The sequence below is a fragment of the Varanus komodoensis genome, unplaced genomic scaffold, assembly GCF_004798865.1.
Source record: "Varanus komodoensis strain SLA01 unplaced genomic scaffold, ASM479886v1 scaffold5, whole genome shotgun sequence".
NCBI lineage: Eukaryota > Metazoa > Chordata > Lepidosauria > Squamata > Varanidae > Varanus > Varanus komodoensis.
The window spans coordinates 22,189,556-22,208,787 of NW_025336087.1; the positions used below are offsets into that span (position 1 = coordinate 22,189,556).

At 39.1% G+C, this 19,232-nt stretch overlaps 1 protein-coding gene across 4 annotated transcripts in view; it reads right to left on the reverse strand.

The window, feature by feature from the left end:
* The window catches only part of MCTP1 (multiple C2 and transmembrane domain containing 1), a 158,991-nt gene that overhangs the window by 120,649 nt on the left and 19,110 nt on the right, over nucleotides 1–19,232 (reverse strand). For 2 of the 4 annotated variants that reach the window (XM_044446288.1, XM_044446290.1), the window contains exons 5-7: nucleotides 14,892–14,930; nucleotides 5,992–6,162; nucleotides 2,555–2,685 (exon numbers count right to left, since the gene is read on the reverse strand). In XM_044446288.1, coding sequence (XP_044302223.1) covers nucleotides 2,555–2,685; nucleotides 5,992–6,162; nucleotides 14,892–14,930 — 341 coding nt within the window. Of the gene's footprint in view, nucleotides 1–2,554; nucleotides 2,686–5,991; nucleotides 6,163–14,891; nucleotides 14,942–19,232 lie in introns of those variants that run through there. The other 2 variants (XM_044446291.1, XM_044446289.1) reach the window with 2 other exon arrangements.

Here is a 19,232-nt window from a genome sequence, read left to right on the forward strand (position 1 = left end):
CCCCAAAATACTCAAACATTTTTTTCTTTTTTAATACACTATTTAAATCATGGCTTACAAAGTTTAAACAGTCCCAACCTACCAGGTATCTCTTTTTTTCAAGTATACAAGGAAGGAGGAGAGACAATAGTTGCCATGGTAACAGCCCCATCTCTCCCAGTGTAAATATCCCAGACAAGGTAATCAAATTTCCACACAAGGCTTACAGGATGTATCCTGACATTTTAAATGGTGTTGCAAGCTCCAATCATTGGTTAGGAAGCTAAACAGTAGGTTAACTTCTCACTACAACTTCAGTCACAAGTTGTATGGCTAAATGCTTCTGCATTGGATGAAGAGGCAGAGAGAGAGAGAGAGTGCGCGCAAGTGCACAAATGCTCATGCATGTGCTGTGGGGGTGTGGAGATTACTACCTACCCTTTTCCCTGATAAAATCTCTACAAAAATTTGCCTCCTCTGGAGTACAATTCAAATATGCAGGCTTTAATGGTACACTCCCTTAGGGGACCATTCAAATATGCAGCCCTCATGTGGACCCCATCATGGTATGCTGCAGGAAAACTATTAGTTTCCAGTTCTACTGGAGATATACACTGCTTTTTAGACTCTTTTTATTACATTATGAACAATGGAATCTATTCAGTGACCTCATTCTGTGGACTAGTGCTCTGCTTTGGAATGCATAAAATGTGAGGCACGAACTCCATTCCAGCAAAATCCGTTCCCTTGTGCTTGCAGCAGGCTGTAGTTGTGGTGCTTTTATCCTGCCAATACCATAGTGTATAAATGCTACACTAGGGCATTTGTGCAATACAGACAGGAGCTTCTTTAGTTCCACTGGGTCCATTACAACTACAGAGGCTAAAGAGGGTAAGTGAGGAGGAGTTGCTGGCAAGAGGGAAGCTCTCTTACTATTGCGGTACCATGGCAATGGAGATGCTCTCTGAAGTCTACAGGAATACTAACAATAAATTGCATGAACTGGTGGATAGCAAAGCAGGCTGCAAAACACCTGAGAATTCAACATGCCCAGGAAGAAACACCATTAGAAGAACAGCAAAAAGCTGCTCCCCAATAAATAATGAGCAGCCAAGGCTGACCTTATCTCCTGCATGAAAATTAAGTTCACAGCAAACAACAGTCAGGATGTTCCAGGGCTTAAGTATACACATAAATCCCACAAAATGAATTTTGTGAGATGAAATGCCAAGCTACAGCTTCTAAAATAGAGTTTTAACCATTAAAAGCTACTACTCTCATAAGAAGAAAATAAATACATTTCTGTCTACTTTTTATACTCAAGTTTTCACTTCAGTATATTCACCATTTAATATGAATGCAAGAAAAAAAACCAGACATTACTTTTACATTATTCACAGAGGAAATAATTGATGTAGAGAATGACAGACAGTACCCAGGTAGTCATAGGGAAGGCAGATGGAAGTAAAGCACTTTACAGGAAATACACCATGCTATCTTTAACAGTCTGGGAGCCAGATCCTAGTTTGTTTAATGAATACCAACTACAGTTTAGCACTATGATGAAATTGTAGCCAATCATTAGGAAAAAAATTAGTCCATAATATCAGTTAGTGGTCTAATTGAGTATCTGAATCCAATTTCTGTAAAGTTCTTCTGAATCTGAAGTCAACAGATACAAACAGGAAGGATTTACCACTTAACAACAAATAATTCTCTTTTGAGAGTAGTGATAAGGATGTATATCAGTTACTTCAAATCAATTCATCCAGAAAATTCTCACTGGCAGAACAAATATTGAGCAGTTTTACACACACACACGCCATCACAAAATGTTTTATTATAAGGAATGGCCAATCCTTGGTTAGCATTTCCTTCCAAATATTACCAATGGAACTTCCTGCAGCTTGATTCTTTTGCAACTCAACTTCGAAAAGGGATACTTTTTCGTTGGTATGATCTGCCACCTACTGGTCAAGGAAAATTATTTTCTATATAAAACTGAAGAGATTTAACAGAGGGTGCAACCCAATGCCCTCTTGCCCTCAATACACATAGCCCTCCAAATCTGAAGATGTACCTTCATAGAATACACTGAGTTAAATACAAGGTGTGGTGGAAATCTTCACCCCCATCAGCCTTCATGCAGTGGGCCATCTAGATGAAGTGGCGTGAAGTGGAAAGGAAGGAGAACTGGGCTCAGTCTGAATATGGCATAAAGCTCATCCTCACAAGTAGATCCTTTTGGTTCTATCCAAGGCCAATTTGCAACCTCAGAGAAGCAGGTGGTATGGTTCTTTCTGTGCTGCCTGCAAGGAGGGGTGGGGCAGACAGGGCGGGACCACAGCCACTGGAGTCCTAGCTTCAAGTCCCAACAAGAACATCACAGGACCTTGAAGCTGGGACTCCAAATAACCCTATGTTCCCCAACAATGTCAGGAGGCTATAGGATTGTGCCTTAAAGTAATTTCAAGATCTTCATCCTCCTTTTTCAACAGCAAGAGCTTACTTGAATTAATTGAGAACTACAGCTCAAGCAATTCTCGGAACATAAATTATTCATAGTTAGACAAACCTGCCAATGAAGTCATCCTTTTTGCCAGCATCTTTGTCCCACACTGTAATGTCAATAATCCCACCTCGTTCTTCATAAAGATGCAAGTCAAACTGTTCCCTCCACTGAGGATTCAATGTTTTTGGCATAATCTGAAAAAAGTAAAGAAAGGTGTAAAGCTGTGAAGTCTTCTACCTTCCGGAATATTTTGAAGCAGCTAAGAAGGAGTTCTGGAAACAATAAATGCTTGCAGAAATCATTCTGAAACATTTAATTAGGAAATAAGGCATGCTCAAGCCAAACTTGGTATCCTCTTTAGGATAGTAAATAATTTAACTATTTTTCGGGTTTCCTAAAATATTTTCTTAAAATTCTCTAGAGGAAAATCACACCCTTCATGCTAGAAATACAACAAAACAATGCCATTTTAATGGATAATAATGATCAGATACAGCATTTACCAGTTTCATAGCTTTGCCCTTTTTACCTTATGCAGAAGGAAGAAAAGATTGAAGATCTATCTTGTTTCTTTTCAAAGATAATAAGGCGAAATCATATTCCTCTTTAGGAAAGAAAAAGCCTACAACCTCCAGCATTTTCCAGTCAACCTTTTTTTGGGGTGTGGGGGGGATGTAACAGGTAAAATGTAACAGCTGGTAGGCAAGCACAATAGTCTTGAGCACCCAGTGCGCAAGTTACTGGAAGCTAACCAGCTTGCCCTTAGACCTTTCACTGTAACATCCAGTCTCTGAGACAGGCAAAAAGACTTGGAATGCCACTTTGCCGGTGTTGGGAAAAACACTGACATAACAATGCCCTGGTTCAGTTAAAATGGCAATGCCACCTTAGAGAGAAAAGAGAGGTTGAAGGGTTGATCAGTGCACAAGATGCCTAACTCACCAGCCTATCTAGCCAATGTGATAGCTGCAAGGAAGACTGCCTTCCATGAGAGGAGTCTCAAGTTTGTGGTGGCCTGTAGCTGAAAGGGTGGCTTCATAAGTGTCTGCAAAACCTCCAATAGGCACCAGTGGGGAACAAAGGAGCAGAGCTGTGGGACAAGATTCTGTAACTCTTTAAGGAACCAGTGTGACAGCAAATAGGAAAAGAATTAAAGGCTGTTGATTAGTGGGTGGAATAATAGTGTGACCACTGCCAGGTACACCTTACTTGGAGGATGGTTAAGTCCTCTGGTGTATAGCATCAAGTCAGATCCAAGCAAGGAGACTGGCTGGCTGTGCCAGTCAATGCTGCTGCTTCTTATTGGTGTCTAGCCTCCTCTTCTGCTGCTGGAACTGGGAGGTCACATCACTCTTTTGCATCTGGGCCAAAGGCTTCTGGTGGACAGTCCAGAAATATTGGCTCCTGGGTTGGTATGAGAATGGGTTCCCAAGTCCATTTATGTGCCTGCTGATGCAGAAGGGCTGAGAAGCACATCTTGGATACTGTCCTGGCCTTGTGGACAGCATCCAGCTGCTTGACCATGTGAGTGTTAATGAGGCCCTCTCCATCAAATCCTCCATTCTGGAGCAAGCCTTTTGGGAAAGACCCATAGCCCAAACCCTGGTACCGAATTGCCACCATGTTGATGAGGGCCCTTGAGTCACAGTCAACTTGGTGATAGGCCTTGCTAATCTGCATGGGTCTCAAAATTCCTCTGGGAGGTTTTGTGCTAGGGAACCCATCTTCTCCCAGAGGAACAGTTAGTAGCAGGACATAGTAGCTTCACTTAAACCTCCCAGAAAATCCTGTGGGCTATGGAGGTGTATATCAATATAATTAATCAATCAATTAAAAATATACGAAGGGCCAATGCTACTCATCCATGTAGATCTGCCTCACCAACAATTCCAGACAGCTTCTTTCCTTGTACACTGGTGTTGAACGCTCCTACCGTGAACAGCCCCGTGTTGACTCTACAATGACCAAATTCATTCAGGGAAGTTGCAGCACCAATGGAATCTCCATCTTCTCGACTTGGTACATGCCCTCCAAGCACTGCTGAAGCTACATCAGTGGCCTGGAGAGTGTGACTCCAGAGCTTGGCCTTGAGATACCTAGCATGGTTTTTCCAGGCCTGCTTGGAGAAGGCCTGACAATGAGGACAGGCTTTCACAAGGTGCCCATTTCTGAGGCAGAAGATACACAAAGAGGGCTCATCTCTGGGAGGGAGATAACTCCCACAGAGAACACACTTCTGAAATGCCACCTTGAGTGCAACTGGGGAAGAAAGAAGAGGAAAAACAGAAGAACAAAATATTGGGCCATGAAGAAGGGGAGGAGGGGGGAGTTAATAGAAGGGGGGAGAACTGTTTTGTTTTTGTCTTTTTTGGAAAAGGATGAAGTTAGGGTAAAAACATGGAAAAAGCAGAGTATTCAAGAAGAAAGGTTTAAGAAGCACAGGCAAGAAACAAGTCGAAATGGTAAATGCCAAGCTAAGAGATGGTCATAAGAGAACCAAAGGTGGGAACCCTCCTCAATATTACCAGGATAAGTTTATCTTGGACATCTTCCTGACAATGGGCCCCATCCAGATGCAGAGCTCTTGTGAAGATATATAGAGACTGCAAAGATGAACTGTATCTGATGGTCCTGGGGTTCTCAAATTATTCTCAAGAATTGCTCTGCAAGCCCTGCTAGGAAAAACTTTTGGTCACTGTGGTGGGCAGTACCCCAGCAGAATACTTGATAAAGGGTGCTTGGATGACTTGAAACCAGTACAATGATATTTGTGCATCATAGTTCCAGCTCCCTAACTTATCCTCCCTATGCTGGAACTCCATTCACATGGTGCAACTTCGCCGGGATATGAGTAAGTCAGATATCAGCAACAAATAAGAGCCAGGCTGGGCTTCTCCTCCTGGACTAAAGTCATATAATGCTGTTTATGAGGAAGCAACCTAATGTCAACAAGCACTGCCCACAGAAGGTGAAGGGCCATAGCTGAGTCATAAAGCACATACTTTGCATGCTGCAGAAGGTCCCATGTACTCAGTGACACACTGAAGCTCAGTTCTCCAATTGTAGCACCCTTAGAAAACCACTTTTGAAGTTCACAGGATTTTCAACAGGCAGTACTGAGTATGGGAGTATGGGAGATAATGTTTGCTATTTGAAGAAAAGCTGAAATCCCTATAAAGACATATAAAAATTGGGGTATGGACACTGGTGGAGCAGTTGGTCCAAGGCCCCACAATAAAGGAGGAGCAGAAATGCTCCTGTACACAAAAGGGCTGACTTATACTTTTTGAAAAGAATTAAATAATACCCATTATTATCAGAAGATGGGAAGGGGGAGCATTAAGCATAAAGACAAAAGTCTCTACTATACCAATGGCTGTTCAAAACTTCAGTTTGAGAGTTGAAAGAATGTAAGAAAACTGTGATTCTATTTAACATATGTACATTGAAGGTACATTTAAAAACCTCTACCACCTGAGAAAACAGTTCAAAGAAGTTACCTTACTCTTGTACTTCTGATGTCCCAAACGGAATTTCACATAGGGATCGCTGAGCCCATTTGGATCCATGGCTTTGAGTTCGCGACCTTCAATCAAAGTGATACTAACTATTCCTCTCCATAGCTGAGCTTTTCTGTGAAGGTCCGACAGACGTATGCTCTGGGTCTGAAACTTCAGGTGCAGAGAGAATCCTGATTAAGCTAAATCACAAGCAAATAATACCTTTGTAATTTGCTTCCAAGCCAAAATGTTCTGTTAAAAATACAGCCAGGGCATACAAATGATCAATGAAGGACTCTTCATGTGGAATTTTCTACCAAAGTAGGACACTGACAGATATTAGAAGCAGCTGATATCTCATCAGATAAATGGTAGTATATTTTATAGTGACTGTAAGTAGATTCTGTTGACCAAATGGTCCATGCGTATGCCCAAAATACACAAGAGGGGAAGGTTTTCTTTTAAAAGATTTATTCTTGACAATAACCGGCTGCTAATGAATCATTCCAGATGGTACACCTGAGCAGTCCTCAGTTGGCCCTTTTATACATTGATCATTAAAGAGTTACATGTTACACAGTCAATACTTTCCAATAGTTAAAAGTTACAATGGCATGATCTTTTCTGCCTGCATACCAAAGAGAAAGAAGATGTTGGGAAGGAGGGGAGGAGGATGAGGTGGGTTGGTGTGAATTGCACTTTGTCTGAGCTGCTGTTATCTGTCAAGATTCGACTGTCCCTCTCTGGAATGGTGTCTGGTTCAGTTCAGCTACATTTCAAAGATGCACACATGCTGATTTCTAAAAAAGAGGGTTTGTCTCTGGCCTTGTTATGATTGCATGATTTAACCAATGAAAGTTATACCTGTTGATCTGTACATCACTGCCATATGCCCAGTCTTCATGGTATATGCTCTGCCTATACAACCACTGATAGTTATGTCATTAGTAGACTGCACCTGTTGTCTTTTAAATGTACCATGAAGATTCTACACATTATTTCCATTAACATTACTGGGTTGTTGGTATATTATAATAGTCACATTCTGCTGAGTGTTTTGATTCCATCACATGAAAAACCTACACAGAGCCTAACTTTATGGTTTCATTACATGACATTATGTTTTTAGAGCCATTCATTTAAAAAATATAATAGAAACTCCTTTTTATCTTTTCTGTGGTAAGGGGTACTCTCATTTAAGATTTAGTTTTGGGTATCCTGTTTATTCCCATCCTTCTGAGGAGGAAAGGATACGAAAGAGGCTCTGCCTCCAGCTGTAATCCAGAGGGAAGTCCTCAGTCACACTGAATTGGTAACCTCCATTAAGTATGTTCCATGCTCTCCTTGGAATCTAGCTTCCCCAGCTGCACTAGCTGAGTACCACACAGGGAAGCTATCAGATGTCAATCCTTTCTAAAAGCTTGCCATTCTCTCTCCATCTTTATCCGGCCACCCCAACTGATCCGCTTCCTGAGCTAAGGAGATTAAGCTGAGCCCAGTGATGTCAGTTTCTACAGCCTATCCAAGCTGTCTCCAGATGGACACACATTCCTGAAAATTAGCTGATTGTGTCCAGCATGGGCATACCAAACCAACACCATTAGTTAAGTAGCCCTAGCCTCTAAATCCCTGAAACAAAATGCAGGGTGTTCTAGGAATATCCCAAGTGTGGGGGTAGACTACTTGACCTTTTGGCACTATTTCTCTTTCTGCATGTCAAAAAAAAAAGTGAAACTCCTACATTCATACTAAAAATTAAGGGTGCAGCTTTGGTGGCCCCAAGAACAGTGAAGCCAAGTATCATCTTGTTCCCAAGCACTGCTCTTCTCTAGAAATACATACAGGTAAGACTGTTTGGATGAGTCAGGAGAAACACCATCCACTTCAGGCAGTTAGCAGACTATTTATGTTATGCCAACAAAGAATCATTTTAATGCTGTTACATGATGACATGTAACTGACTGTCTGCAATTGTCTGATCTGCAATTAAAATGAGTAACAACCTAACTGAGCAGCTTCTCTAGCAGTCTCCCAAACTTTGATTTCACATTTGCGTACCCAGAAGATGACTACATAAAACAAATACAATCCGTTAGCCAACATCACTCTATACATAACTGTTGCAAATTGGTTAGATACAATCTCAGTCAATCTAGCCTTCTTAATCTTATTTCCCTTCTGCTTATTTTTTTGTAATCAAAGGCACTATATTGCTTGAATTCTCCTTAGTTATTGCTGGTTATCACCTGTAGTCACTCATTTTGATTTTACCAAATAAATCTTAAGCTGATTTTGTGGTAGTATGAAGTACTACAATAACTGATTGCCAATGCAATGGAAAGACTAAAGAATAACAGTATTAAACTAAAAACAATTTTTTGTGAGATGACTTTTGGTCCAATCATGTATTGCTTTGCAGTAATATACCATCAAGTCATCTCCAAATTATTGGACCCTATGAATAAATTTCCTCCATAATGTCCTGTCCTTAATAGCCCTGTTCAGCTCTTGCAAAGGCACATTGCATCAAAAAACCAGTTTAGCATAGCAGCATTAAATAGCAGCTGTGTAGAGGGGCCTAGATTAGGACTAAGGCTATGCCAAAGATTTAATATTTTCTTTCTGCATTGTGGTCCTGATCCTAAGCAGACAGTCCACAACTGCAGTGCACACAATTTAATTTAAAACAAGAATCACAACATCCAACTATATATTAATATCATATCTAGTTTGGCCTTTCATTGCTTTAGCCAACACACACATTTTATGAAGATTCCAACCTAAGAATGAACAGAAGAATTATTTTGGTTTCTGAGTCTTTATTGCTTTTCTATCTGTTTAGACCATCTTAGTCATCACCCCACTATGATGGTGCACTGCAGCTACACAATACAGAAACATAGAAACACAGAAACAGGGCAAGTCAGAAGCAGGCCTCCTGGGCCATCTAGTCTGACCCCCAGCTCCAGCCGACTCCACTCATGACATGCCTACCATGTGCATATCCAGCCTATCCTTGAACACCCTCACCAATGGGGCTTCAACCACCTCCTGTAGAAGTCCATTCCATACCCTAGGGGTCCTAACTGTCAGGAAGTACTTCCTGGCATCTAAATTGAACCTTGGTTCCCTGAGCTTTGCTCCACTGGAACACGCCCTGCCCTCCTCTGCAGGGGAAAACAGACCTCCATGTGACACTCCCTCACATACCTATATGTTGCCAACATATACGGGGTCCCATAAACTGTCAGAATATTTGTGAACATTCCAGACCATTACCATTACCCCGATCAAAAGAGGCTTCACTCACAGGTGCAATAAAATACAGATTATTATACCCATGTGGCATACTCTATATAGCCTTAAGTATGAGGAATGCAACACTCATCAAGAAAACAGATTGTTTTTGCACTTGTTCATTTTGAACACTCTATCAGACAAGAGGTTTATACTGTTAATATCATCATACTTTTTAGATATAAGGTGTGCCATAAAATATGGCAATTATTTATAGGGTAGAAATAAATGCTTTCAATTCTTTTGTTATATTTGATAGTGCATGACAATGTGTTAATCATTTCTCATATTATTCACTCCAACAGTAAACCTGTGGTGGAGTGCATATCAATTTAGAACAAAACAGGCCACCCAAAAGCAGGTCATGGCTTCTACATACTTCAGAACGTAATATTTAAATAGAAGTTTATTATTAAAAGAAAACCTTTAAATCCTCAGAACTGCCTAAGAAGGATTTGTGACCTTTCATGTGATATTGAATGTTGAATGTTGAGGTGTCAATTGGCAGGAAAAAGAAAACTGAGGGATGGGGGACAAGAGGGGAGTGCTTAATAGATTGTAGTAAATATCCAGGGATAGAATTGGATTAGGGTTGAGTGGAATGTAAGCTGTGAGTTTAAAAAGCCACCTTCCCTGTATTATGAAGGATGTTTCAAAAAGAAGGAAAGGCGCTAAGGACATTTTTCCCCCTTTCCAATCTCCAGAATCTTCCTCCTTCCCACCACTAAATAGATGAATAATACTCAGGTTTACTGAATATTCAAATAGATTAATTGAAAAACTACAATAAACTGAACCACTAGACAACCAGCCACAACTAGACCTTAATAATAAACTTCAGTTAAAAGGGACACACAAAAAGAGGTGCATATTCAGTTATTATTATGAAAAAGATATGGGAAAGATCATCAGAGTCCACATGACAACAATGAGTTAGCAGCTATCATAATGCTAACATATGTATGTGATGAAAATTTGTAATTTTAGATGAAAATCCAGTTCAACAAACTCTCACACAAAAAAGCAGGTTGCCAAGTTAGAAAAGGCTGAATTATGAATTCAAGTTTATGCAATAATAAAATTAGCTTAGGACTTCTTTCAAAATGGAAAGCGGAGAAAGTATTGAGTGCAAATCTATCTGCTGTCTTCTTGCACTGGCTATGGCTATAATGAGCAGACAAAGAGACCTGTGGTAAAATGACCAAGCAGTATCTGTCAGAAATATCCGCTGAGGGGGAAATGATTGAGGCTATATCATGACAGTTTCAAATAAAATTCCAACAGCAGAATGTTTTATTTTTTAACTAAGAGTGCAATCCTAACCTGCCTGAACATAACCTCCAGTACCGGAAGCTGTGCTCCTATGCCCCTGACAACTTGCTAACAGGCTGAAAATGTGATGGGAGTATTCTTGCATTTTTATGCTTCTATTTTCCCCTTCTGTAGACACAGAAAACATCATTCATATAAATGTGCTCTTGACTGAATCTAAATTTTTCCAAGGTGGGGGCTGAAAGACTAAAGAATTCATGTCTTCTCTCTTCCAGCCACTGCCACATCCCAGCCACCCCTGTTCTTCCCATCTTCCCATTCTGGAGAATATCCATACCCATTTTAGTGGTTCTAGTCTCAGGAGAATGAGTCACTGTGGGAGTTTATGTGGATTATGTGGTATATATGCGGCATCAGCAGATCTTCTCCCTCTGAGGCTGGAGCTCAGTGGAGGGGTGGGGGGGGAGTCACAGCTTCCTATGGATCTTGGAGACACAGTTAGGGACCAAGGAATGCTCTCTAAGCCACTTGAAACTGGCAAAATTAAATGGACCACTTAGCTCTCTTCTCTTAGCTAACAGGAATCACTTGTATGAATCATTAATTTCAGACAGTACATAAAAACAGGCCCTATTATCACTCATGATGTAGTTTGACTTGATGATCTAGACTAGTGGAAAAAATAACGCTCCCAAAGGTTTAACCCTCCTTAAATGGGAACGTGGCAAGACTTAACTAAGTATGCACAACTCCAGGTGCTCTGTCACCACTGAAGTCAAAGCAAATTGAGACAATTCAACTTGAAGAAAATTCTTTCTGCTCTTACAGTAACCGGACATTAAACATTAAGAAAAAATTTCATTTAGCCTATGAAAAGATTGTGATTGTGAGGCACAATTTCACATCAGCAGTTACTCCAAGGAATTTGGAAACACGCTAACCATTTTGGGCTAGTACTGAAGCACAAAAGCCATAACATACAATTCATAAAAATATTCAATTTCCATTTGAACACAGTGGCTTGGGTTCTAACTCTCTTTCTGTAAATAGAAGAGCATTCATGTTCATGGGACTGGATTTTTCCACCTTGTTCTTCTCTTTACAGCTTCTTTTGCCACCCAAGACCAGCATGATATGAAGTATTACGGGGGAGGGAAGACTGTAGCTGAAGTTAGCAGAAATCCTAACACACACTGTCAGGTGAATGAAAAGTGACTTCAGATCCAAACCTGTTTTCTATTTTAAAAAGAATATGAAACACCAAAGCCTGTTTTCTAGTTACTCTATAGTAATATTAATGGCTGATATTCAATTAGATACTAAACTAGGTGGTTTAACATAACTGTTGGGGTCCATTTTTTCCTGTTCTCCCTTACATATGCTGAATCACAAATTTTTCTCATATGGCAAAATCTACATTCCATAAAAAATCCTGGTGTGACTCTTCGTACTTCTCTCAGTGGGAAGGTTTTGTTTTGTTTTTTAAGATGAATTACCAAATTTGGACATAGTATTAACATCTAAATCATTCAGTGCAGATCAGCAAGAAACAAATGAAGAAAAATCAGGGTATTTTGTCAGGATTGCAAAATAACTGAGCCACCAATATTGTAGGACTGCAAAGGACACATTAAATTTGCATTTATCTTTTGCTGTGACATTACACTAGGGGATCAGTTATTCCTCAATCCTGACAAAATAACCAGATTTTTTATGCATCTGTGTTCCTGCTCATCTGCATTAAGCCTGCTTTGTACTTTTGTACTCAGGAACCATTAGATACCAAGTTCATGTGCATTTTTCTGATGTACATTTTAGCTTTTTACAAATGTGTTCCTGTGAACAAGGCTAGCACAGGAAATTCATAAGACTTGGTTCATGCATGCAAGTCAGTTGCTTTTGTTATCTGTGTAATCACCCCTGACATTCCTTACATATGTGATTATATGTGTATGGAAGTGTCAGTGTAAACCAGGTTGTACAATAACACAGCCAGTGATGGCTACCATCAATTTCTATACACAGAGTGGCAGACAACGGTACTTATGTTGTAACCCAGGCAGGTTACACAGAGCATGTCACTCATTGGAGCTTCACTGGCTACCAATCTGTTTATGAGCAAAGTTCACCATGCTGGTTATGACCTATAATTTAGGACCAGGATACTTGAAAGACCCCCTTTTCCTATACGAACTCACCCAGTTCTTAAAATCTTTTGGAAAGGCCCTTCTTCTGAGACCTTTCAGAGGTGTGTTTGGTGGCAACACAACAAGGGCCTTCTGGGTGGCCATTCCCTGTCTATAAAACTCCATTGAGGAAGATTAGGGTCATTCCCCCTCTGCTGTTCTTCCATGAGTAGGCAAACACTATTTGATTCAAATGTGCTTTTGGTGCATAAGCGAGCTGGTTGGATGGGAGGCTATTTTTCCTGTGTTACTGTTTTAAGTGTTTAAAATGTCTTATTGTAATATCAAGATTTATCAAGACTGTAAACTGTCTTGATGGCCATTTTTATAGAAAAGAGGAGTACCAGTCAAATAAATGAATAGGAATTGCTGCAACTCATAGCCACTCTATAAACCATTTAATATTAGGATGTCTTCACACAATTCCATAGCTAGTAATATTGAGAAGGGGAAATGTGAATAATGATTTAATTGTGGAGGAGATGGCTGATCTGGTATGCATTGGTAAGGTCTGGTTGGGAGAATGCGAGAGCTTAGTCTCGCCTAGTTGTATCCTAGAGATACTCAGTGCACCTAGAGGTACTCAGTGCAGCATCAACTGAGAGCTCAGACACTTGTTATGGTTTATAAGAATTCTATTCCCCTCGGCAGGATTCCTGTCTGTTTGAGTGCTGATCTTGAGCATTTGTACTTTCTATTTGGTATCTGAGATAGATTAAGGGTTCTGCCGGTGTACCTCCATCCTGCAACAGTTCAAACTTCCTGCCTCAGCTGATGAAAGTGCTCATGGATTTGGTGTTGAAGACCCCCAGAATGATGGTTTCGGGAAATCTCAGCTTCCATGATGAAGATTCTGAATCTAGAACAGCTGAGGGCTTTGAGGCTACCATTTTGGGGCTGTCTCAACATGTATTTATTTCCAAGAGGATAAAGTCTTGATCTGGTTTTCTCAACTGGGAGTGGGAGAATTAACATGTCCACCACTGTCATATTCAAACCACTTCCTAGGGTTTAGACTCTCAGCAGCCCTTCCTCTCTGTAAGGCTTAAAATAGCTTGCCCATAGAGGCTAATAGACTCTAGAGGGCTCTGGGGAATTTCCCTGCTAGTGCTCCTGTCGAAGCCCTGGCCACTCCGTAGTATAAAGGGATGACCAAGGCACTGGACATGATCACACTCAAGTGCCCTCTCCTTCTGAGCAGAACCCAGACAGTTCCTTGGTATGCGGTTGAGCTGAGGGCAACAAAGCAAGAAAGAGGATGGCTAGAGCACAGATGGAGGAAAACTCATGCCAAATCGGACTTAACACAAGTTAGAACTCATTATTAAGCCTATTCTGTGGTAGTAATGTTGGAAAAGAATGACTTCTTTTCCTCCATCACTGTATCTTCCCAGTGTCATTCAGTGGAGCTACAAGTTGGGCCAGGGACAGAATTGGTAGATCGCTTGGTAGGATGCTGCACAAGTTTGTGTAGCACCCTGAAGATAAGGTCATTCTGATCAGTTATAAATTGGATACTGCAATGAATGTAGTTCCATCAGTACAGTTGTCCTGTTTGGTTTTGTTGGATAAAGTTCAGTTGTTGAAGCCCAATAGCATGGACAAAGTGTTTGGCCAAATCTAGCTGACTGCCTGACCCTTGCCCTTCATAACATTACTCCTAATAGGGAGGGGATATCTGACTGGGTACAGGAGGTTATAAACTCTTCTTTGAGAAAAGGAGTAGTGCCAGCCTTTTTAAAGAAGATGTAATAAGACCAGTTTTAAAAGAGCCTAACCTACACCCAAGTGGGAACAACTATAAACCAGTAGGCAATATTCCATTCCTGTGCAAGGCGATAGTCACTTTAGTCTTATTGTTATAAAAATAGGCACAGCATACGAAACAAATATTAAAGTAAACTGATCCTCGTACTGTACCTAGTCAGATGTACTCTGATGATCTGCAACAATGGAAATAATTTGAAAGTGCTTTACTATATATAACACTATATATAACAAAGTATGTCTCATTATTTAATGGCCTGTTTCATTACCAAAACTATCAAATAGGTTTGCAGAGTATAATCTGTGTCACAACTTTAAGCTCGAGTGACACAATGTACAATATCACAGTTCTTCTCAAGACCACATGGTAAGAATTACCTTACTTGATCTTTTCCAACTCTTCCTCATTAGCATTGTCTGTAAATGAAATAGAGCATTTTAAATCACCTTTTACTCATTCATATGGAGGCCAATCATCTTCCTAATGATCAATACACACAACGAAGTGTCGGACACATTCTGAACAGCTGCATAAACAACTACAAGCATCATTCACACTAAAGCACAGGTCAGATGTGAAACTATTTTATGAGAGAAAATAAAAATAGGAGAAAGTAACTTGAAGATGTCTGCGATTGAAAAGAACAAACAACAATGATCAACTAGATGTTAAGATCAATCACAATTTTTAGATGTTATTAAAATTAGTGCTTTTATATGTGAGAATGTTAGTTCATGTGGTTGAGCTACAATGATTTTGACTGGCAAGAATTCAGTTTATTTTCAGATTTAACTAATCAGAAAATTACATTAATGAAGTAATTAAGATACAACAGATAGAAGGAGGTCTGAAAAAGCCAGTGAACTGGCTGTAAAGATTCAATTCACAGAATAGGTATTTTTCTCATCAAATGGGTCTCTTAGAACTAATGTGGCATCTCTCTCACCGTTTGGGGTTTTTAAAATATCCTTCTCCTTGTCAGTGGTGCTATCACATTGGAAACAAGCATTTGGGGCTCCACTCTGCAGAATTAGGAGGGATCCTAAACACAGCAGAACGGACCTATCACATTTTGAAGTAAGTGAAGTGATGCATATTAGCATCTAAAAAGTAAAGACAGCTGGTAAGAAGTCTGGTGCTTAAAATTATGTAATTAATACTGCTCGCTGCTGTTATTCAAAACCTATATGTAATTAAAATGCCTCTTATACCCTCCTTCACTCTTAAGTTACGATGAAAGGGAATAATGCAACTTAGTTTGAGAAGAGCAAGATTGTGATATTTTTCAAAGTGTTGAAAATAGAATATCCCAAAAGAGGTGGAAGAGAAACACATGAACCTATATAACCAAGTCAGACCATTGCTAGTCTGGTCATGAAAGCCTAATGTTACTCAGACCCTCCCTTCCCTTATTCCAGAATTGCAATTTCCTCCCAAATTTCAGGTGGGAGATAGTAGGATTTACACACACAAAAGCACTATGTCCAGTCCACACTTGTGAGCATGAGATGAACTGAGAAGAGACAATTCTGAGCATGCCATTTAAAAAACTTCAAAATAGTTAAAATGATCCTAAATGGTACAGACTAGAAAGGCAACATATTTTAATCAATTTTTCAGTATGTAGAAAAATATATTTTAATTTAACATTATTGTATATATATTTAAAACAGAATTAAGAGTTTCATGTAAAAATACATGAACAAAATTATGCCAAGAGATAGCACTAGCACTATCTAGTGATAGTATGCTAAAATAGTTAAGGGACAATAGTTTGAACCACCTGATACGTCACTGCAGACATCAAAACCATGCCTCTTAGAAGAAATGGAAGAACTGCACTAAGGTGCTGCTTAACAAACAAACAAACAAACAAACAAACAAACAAACAAACATGTGTATGTGGAGATAGTGCTACTGTTCTATTCTTTCCCAAAATGCTGGATTTTCTGTAGTCTCAAATGAGACCAAAGCACCCAGGAGAAAACACAGGAGAACAGCATTTTGATGACAACATCATGGAGGTTCCCTGAAAGAAAGTGAGTGAATGAAGCATTGTTACACCAGAGTAAACAAATCTGTATCCCAAGTTTTCACTTCATTAATGTAAAGAGAACTCTAAAGAGCCAAGCCCTAATAAACTTCCTTGGACTATATCCAGTTACATACTCCATGTTCTCCAGCAGATTTACCAACTCAGCTACCCACATTTCTTTTACCTGGAGATGCCATGAAATAAACCTGGAATTCATGTATCCAAAATATATACTTCCTTCCAGAAGGGAACCCCCGCGCACACACACCACCTTCCACAGAGGTTGGGGTTTGGTCTCCTCTTACCTAATATATCTGAATGGGGATTGATAGTGAAAGAGGACTTAGGTTCTTCAAAAGCCTAGAATTACTCAAATTTAAACTTTCATTCAAGCCTTGGGATGGTAAACAATTGAGAATTTAGAGATTCAGAATAAACAGAGAGCTCTTTTTGTAGTTAAGAAGACTGGCAGATCTTCTCGCCCTCTGAGTAAATGATGACATCAACATCCACTTCTTCATTCACCCCACCACCTAGAATTGTAAGTAAGCTCTTCCATGTCACAGATAAAATATATATGTCTAGATATTAAGTATTTTCAAAATTTTCCCACTGCAATTAATCTCCACAATTCTAAGTGGTATGTTTGAGAAATAAACAAAAAGCAGAAAAAGAAAGTTCAGAAGGTCAAGTGTGTATAATGAAAAATTTACAGACCCAGAATTTTGTTCATCATGGATTATGAATTAAAAATTGCTTTCAAACTGCAAATTTTGAAGGCCCAAATTCTGACTTCAGTTAGTAAAACAAAACAAAGTAAAAGTAAAAAACAAAGCAAAGCAAGATATAAAAGAGTACAATACAAAATGAATACTAGCCTAATAGGCTTTTATTTTTCTTTTATACATCAAAATGTATTGTTTGTCAATTATTGAAAGTATTAAAGCATGTATTTCTGAAAACATAATGCTTTTCGTTAAACAAATCACTATTAAAATAATAGTCATTGGCTTCAATAAACTTAGCAAGCCATAGCAGAGGTGAAGAATGAAGCCTGTAAACTATCTTAAAATCTAATTCGATTTTAGCCTTGAGAACATTAGTATTCTTATGAAAATATAAGGTAGTTACTTCAGGTAAAATTCCTGAATCACAACAGAAGCTTTAAAAAACATTTTGTTTTAAAGAGAATTCCCACTTTGGGAGAGAAGTTTTTTAAAATCTTAATTTCAGAGATTTGCTTGTACTAAAGGATTTAGGATAACACTTATATGTTTCTGAAAAGTCGATGCCTTCTAACATTAGTCAGAGGGATTCTTAGGCTAGAGGATAAGGAGACAGGCTGCTCAAATGAACTCACAGTTACTTTGCAAGTTCTCCAGTGATGAGATCTTTACACTGAACTCTGCTAAAAGAACCAAAATAGAAATAAAAAGGACAACTCATGCGCTCATTTCAGCAAATAACAAACACCTTACAAACAGAGCTATGTTCATACATCTATACACAATACATGCATGACATGCAATATTCTTACACATAGAAACATGTTAGTTAATAAGATACACAATGTAGTGAATAAGACCATAAAGCATTTAGTTTCAACTTTTTGGTTACTAGATTCATAGCATAACTATCTACATTTTCAATGGGGTATGTTCCCAAGTACGTGTGTATAGGCTTGCAGTCCTAATGGTTTAGATATTCACAATTTGCTATTATATTTCAATTCCTTAATTCAGAATCAATAGTTATCCTTCTAGAATTTACACTTCATGTTGTGTGTGAGAACTAGTCAAGCGAAAAAGCTTTTGGATCTTACAGAGTTAGGTAACTTGGTGCCTTCCAGAGTCTTGGACTGTAACTCCTATAATCCTTATTATTACCCATGCTGTCTGGAAATGGTGTCAGTTACACTCTAAAACATCTGGAGTGTTCATACTAATTATGGAAAAACATGTTTCCAATTAAGAATTCTTTGAATTAGTGCTACTGCAACTATGTTCTGATGAACAATTTAGTAAAGAAAGAATGCTTAATATTATTATTATTCTAGAAATATTTCCATTAATTTATCTGTAATATCTTCAAATCATCTTGCACAAAAGTTGCTAAAGTAGGATAAAGTAAATCAAATATTAAATAAATGAATATAATCAATAAAACTATATTAAATGCACAAATAACTATTTAAAAGGTCAAATCATAAAGAAACATCTTAACTCCTTTTTAAAAGGCCAAGAGTGGGGATTGATCTTAAGCCTGAAAGCAGAGGTAGCAGCTAACATCTTAGTGATAATACTCTAGGTACAATCTTAATTGAACTGCACAGTACTTTTTTGGGGCAGAATTTACAACAGATATTGCCAAGCTATGTATCTTAAAACACTAGATTGCAATGCATATTCACATCTCCAGTGAGGTTGAAATTCCAGGACTTACTAGTTCTGGGGGAACCAAAGTTCTTCCTTCCAGCGATCACCAGCAAATGACCATTTTCCTTGCAAACTTTCTTTATTGCTTCCAAGTACAAATCACCCAAAACAGATCTCTGAGCACCACAGAGCAGTTTGCAGAACTCAATCCTAGTGTTCATCTCCAATAACTCTCCTTATGAACATGCCTGAGCCCCAACCACTCGGGGGGGGGGGAGGCTCTATGAAGGCAAGCACACTTCCTCTCC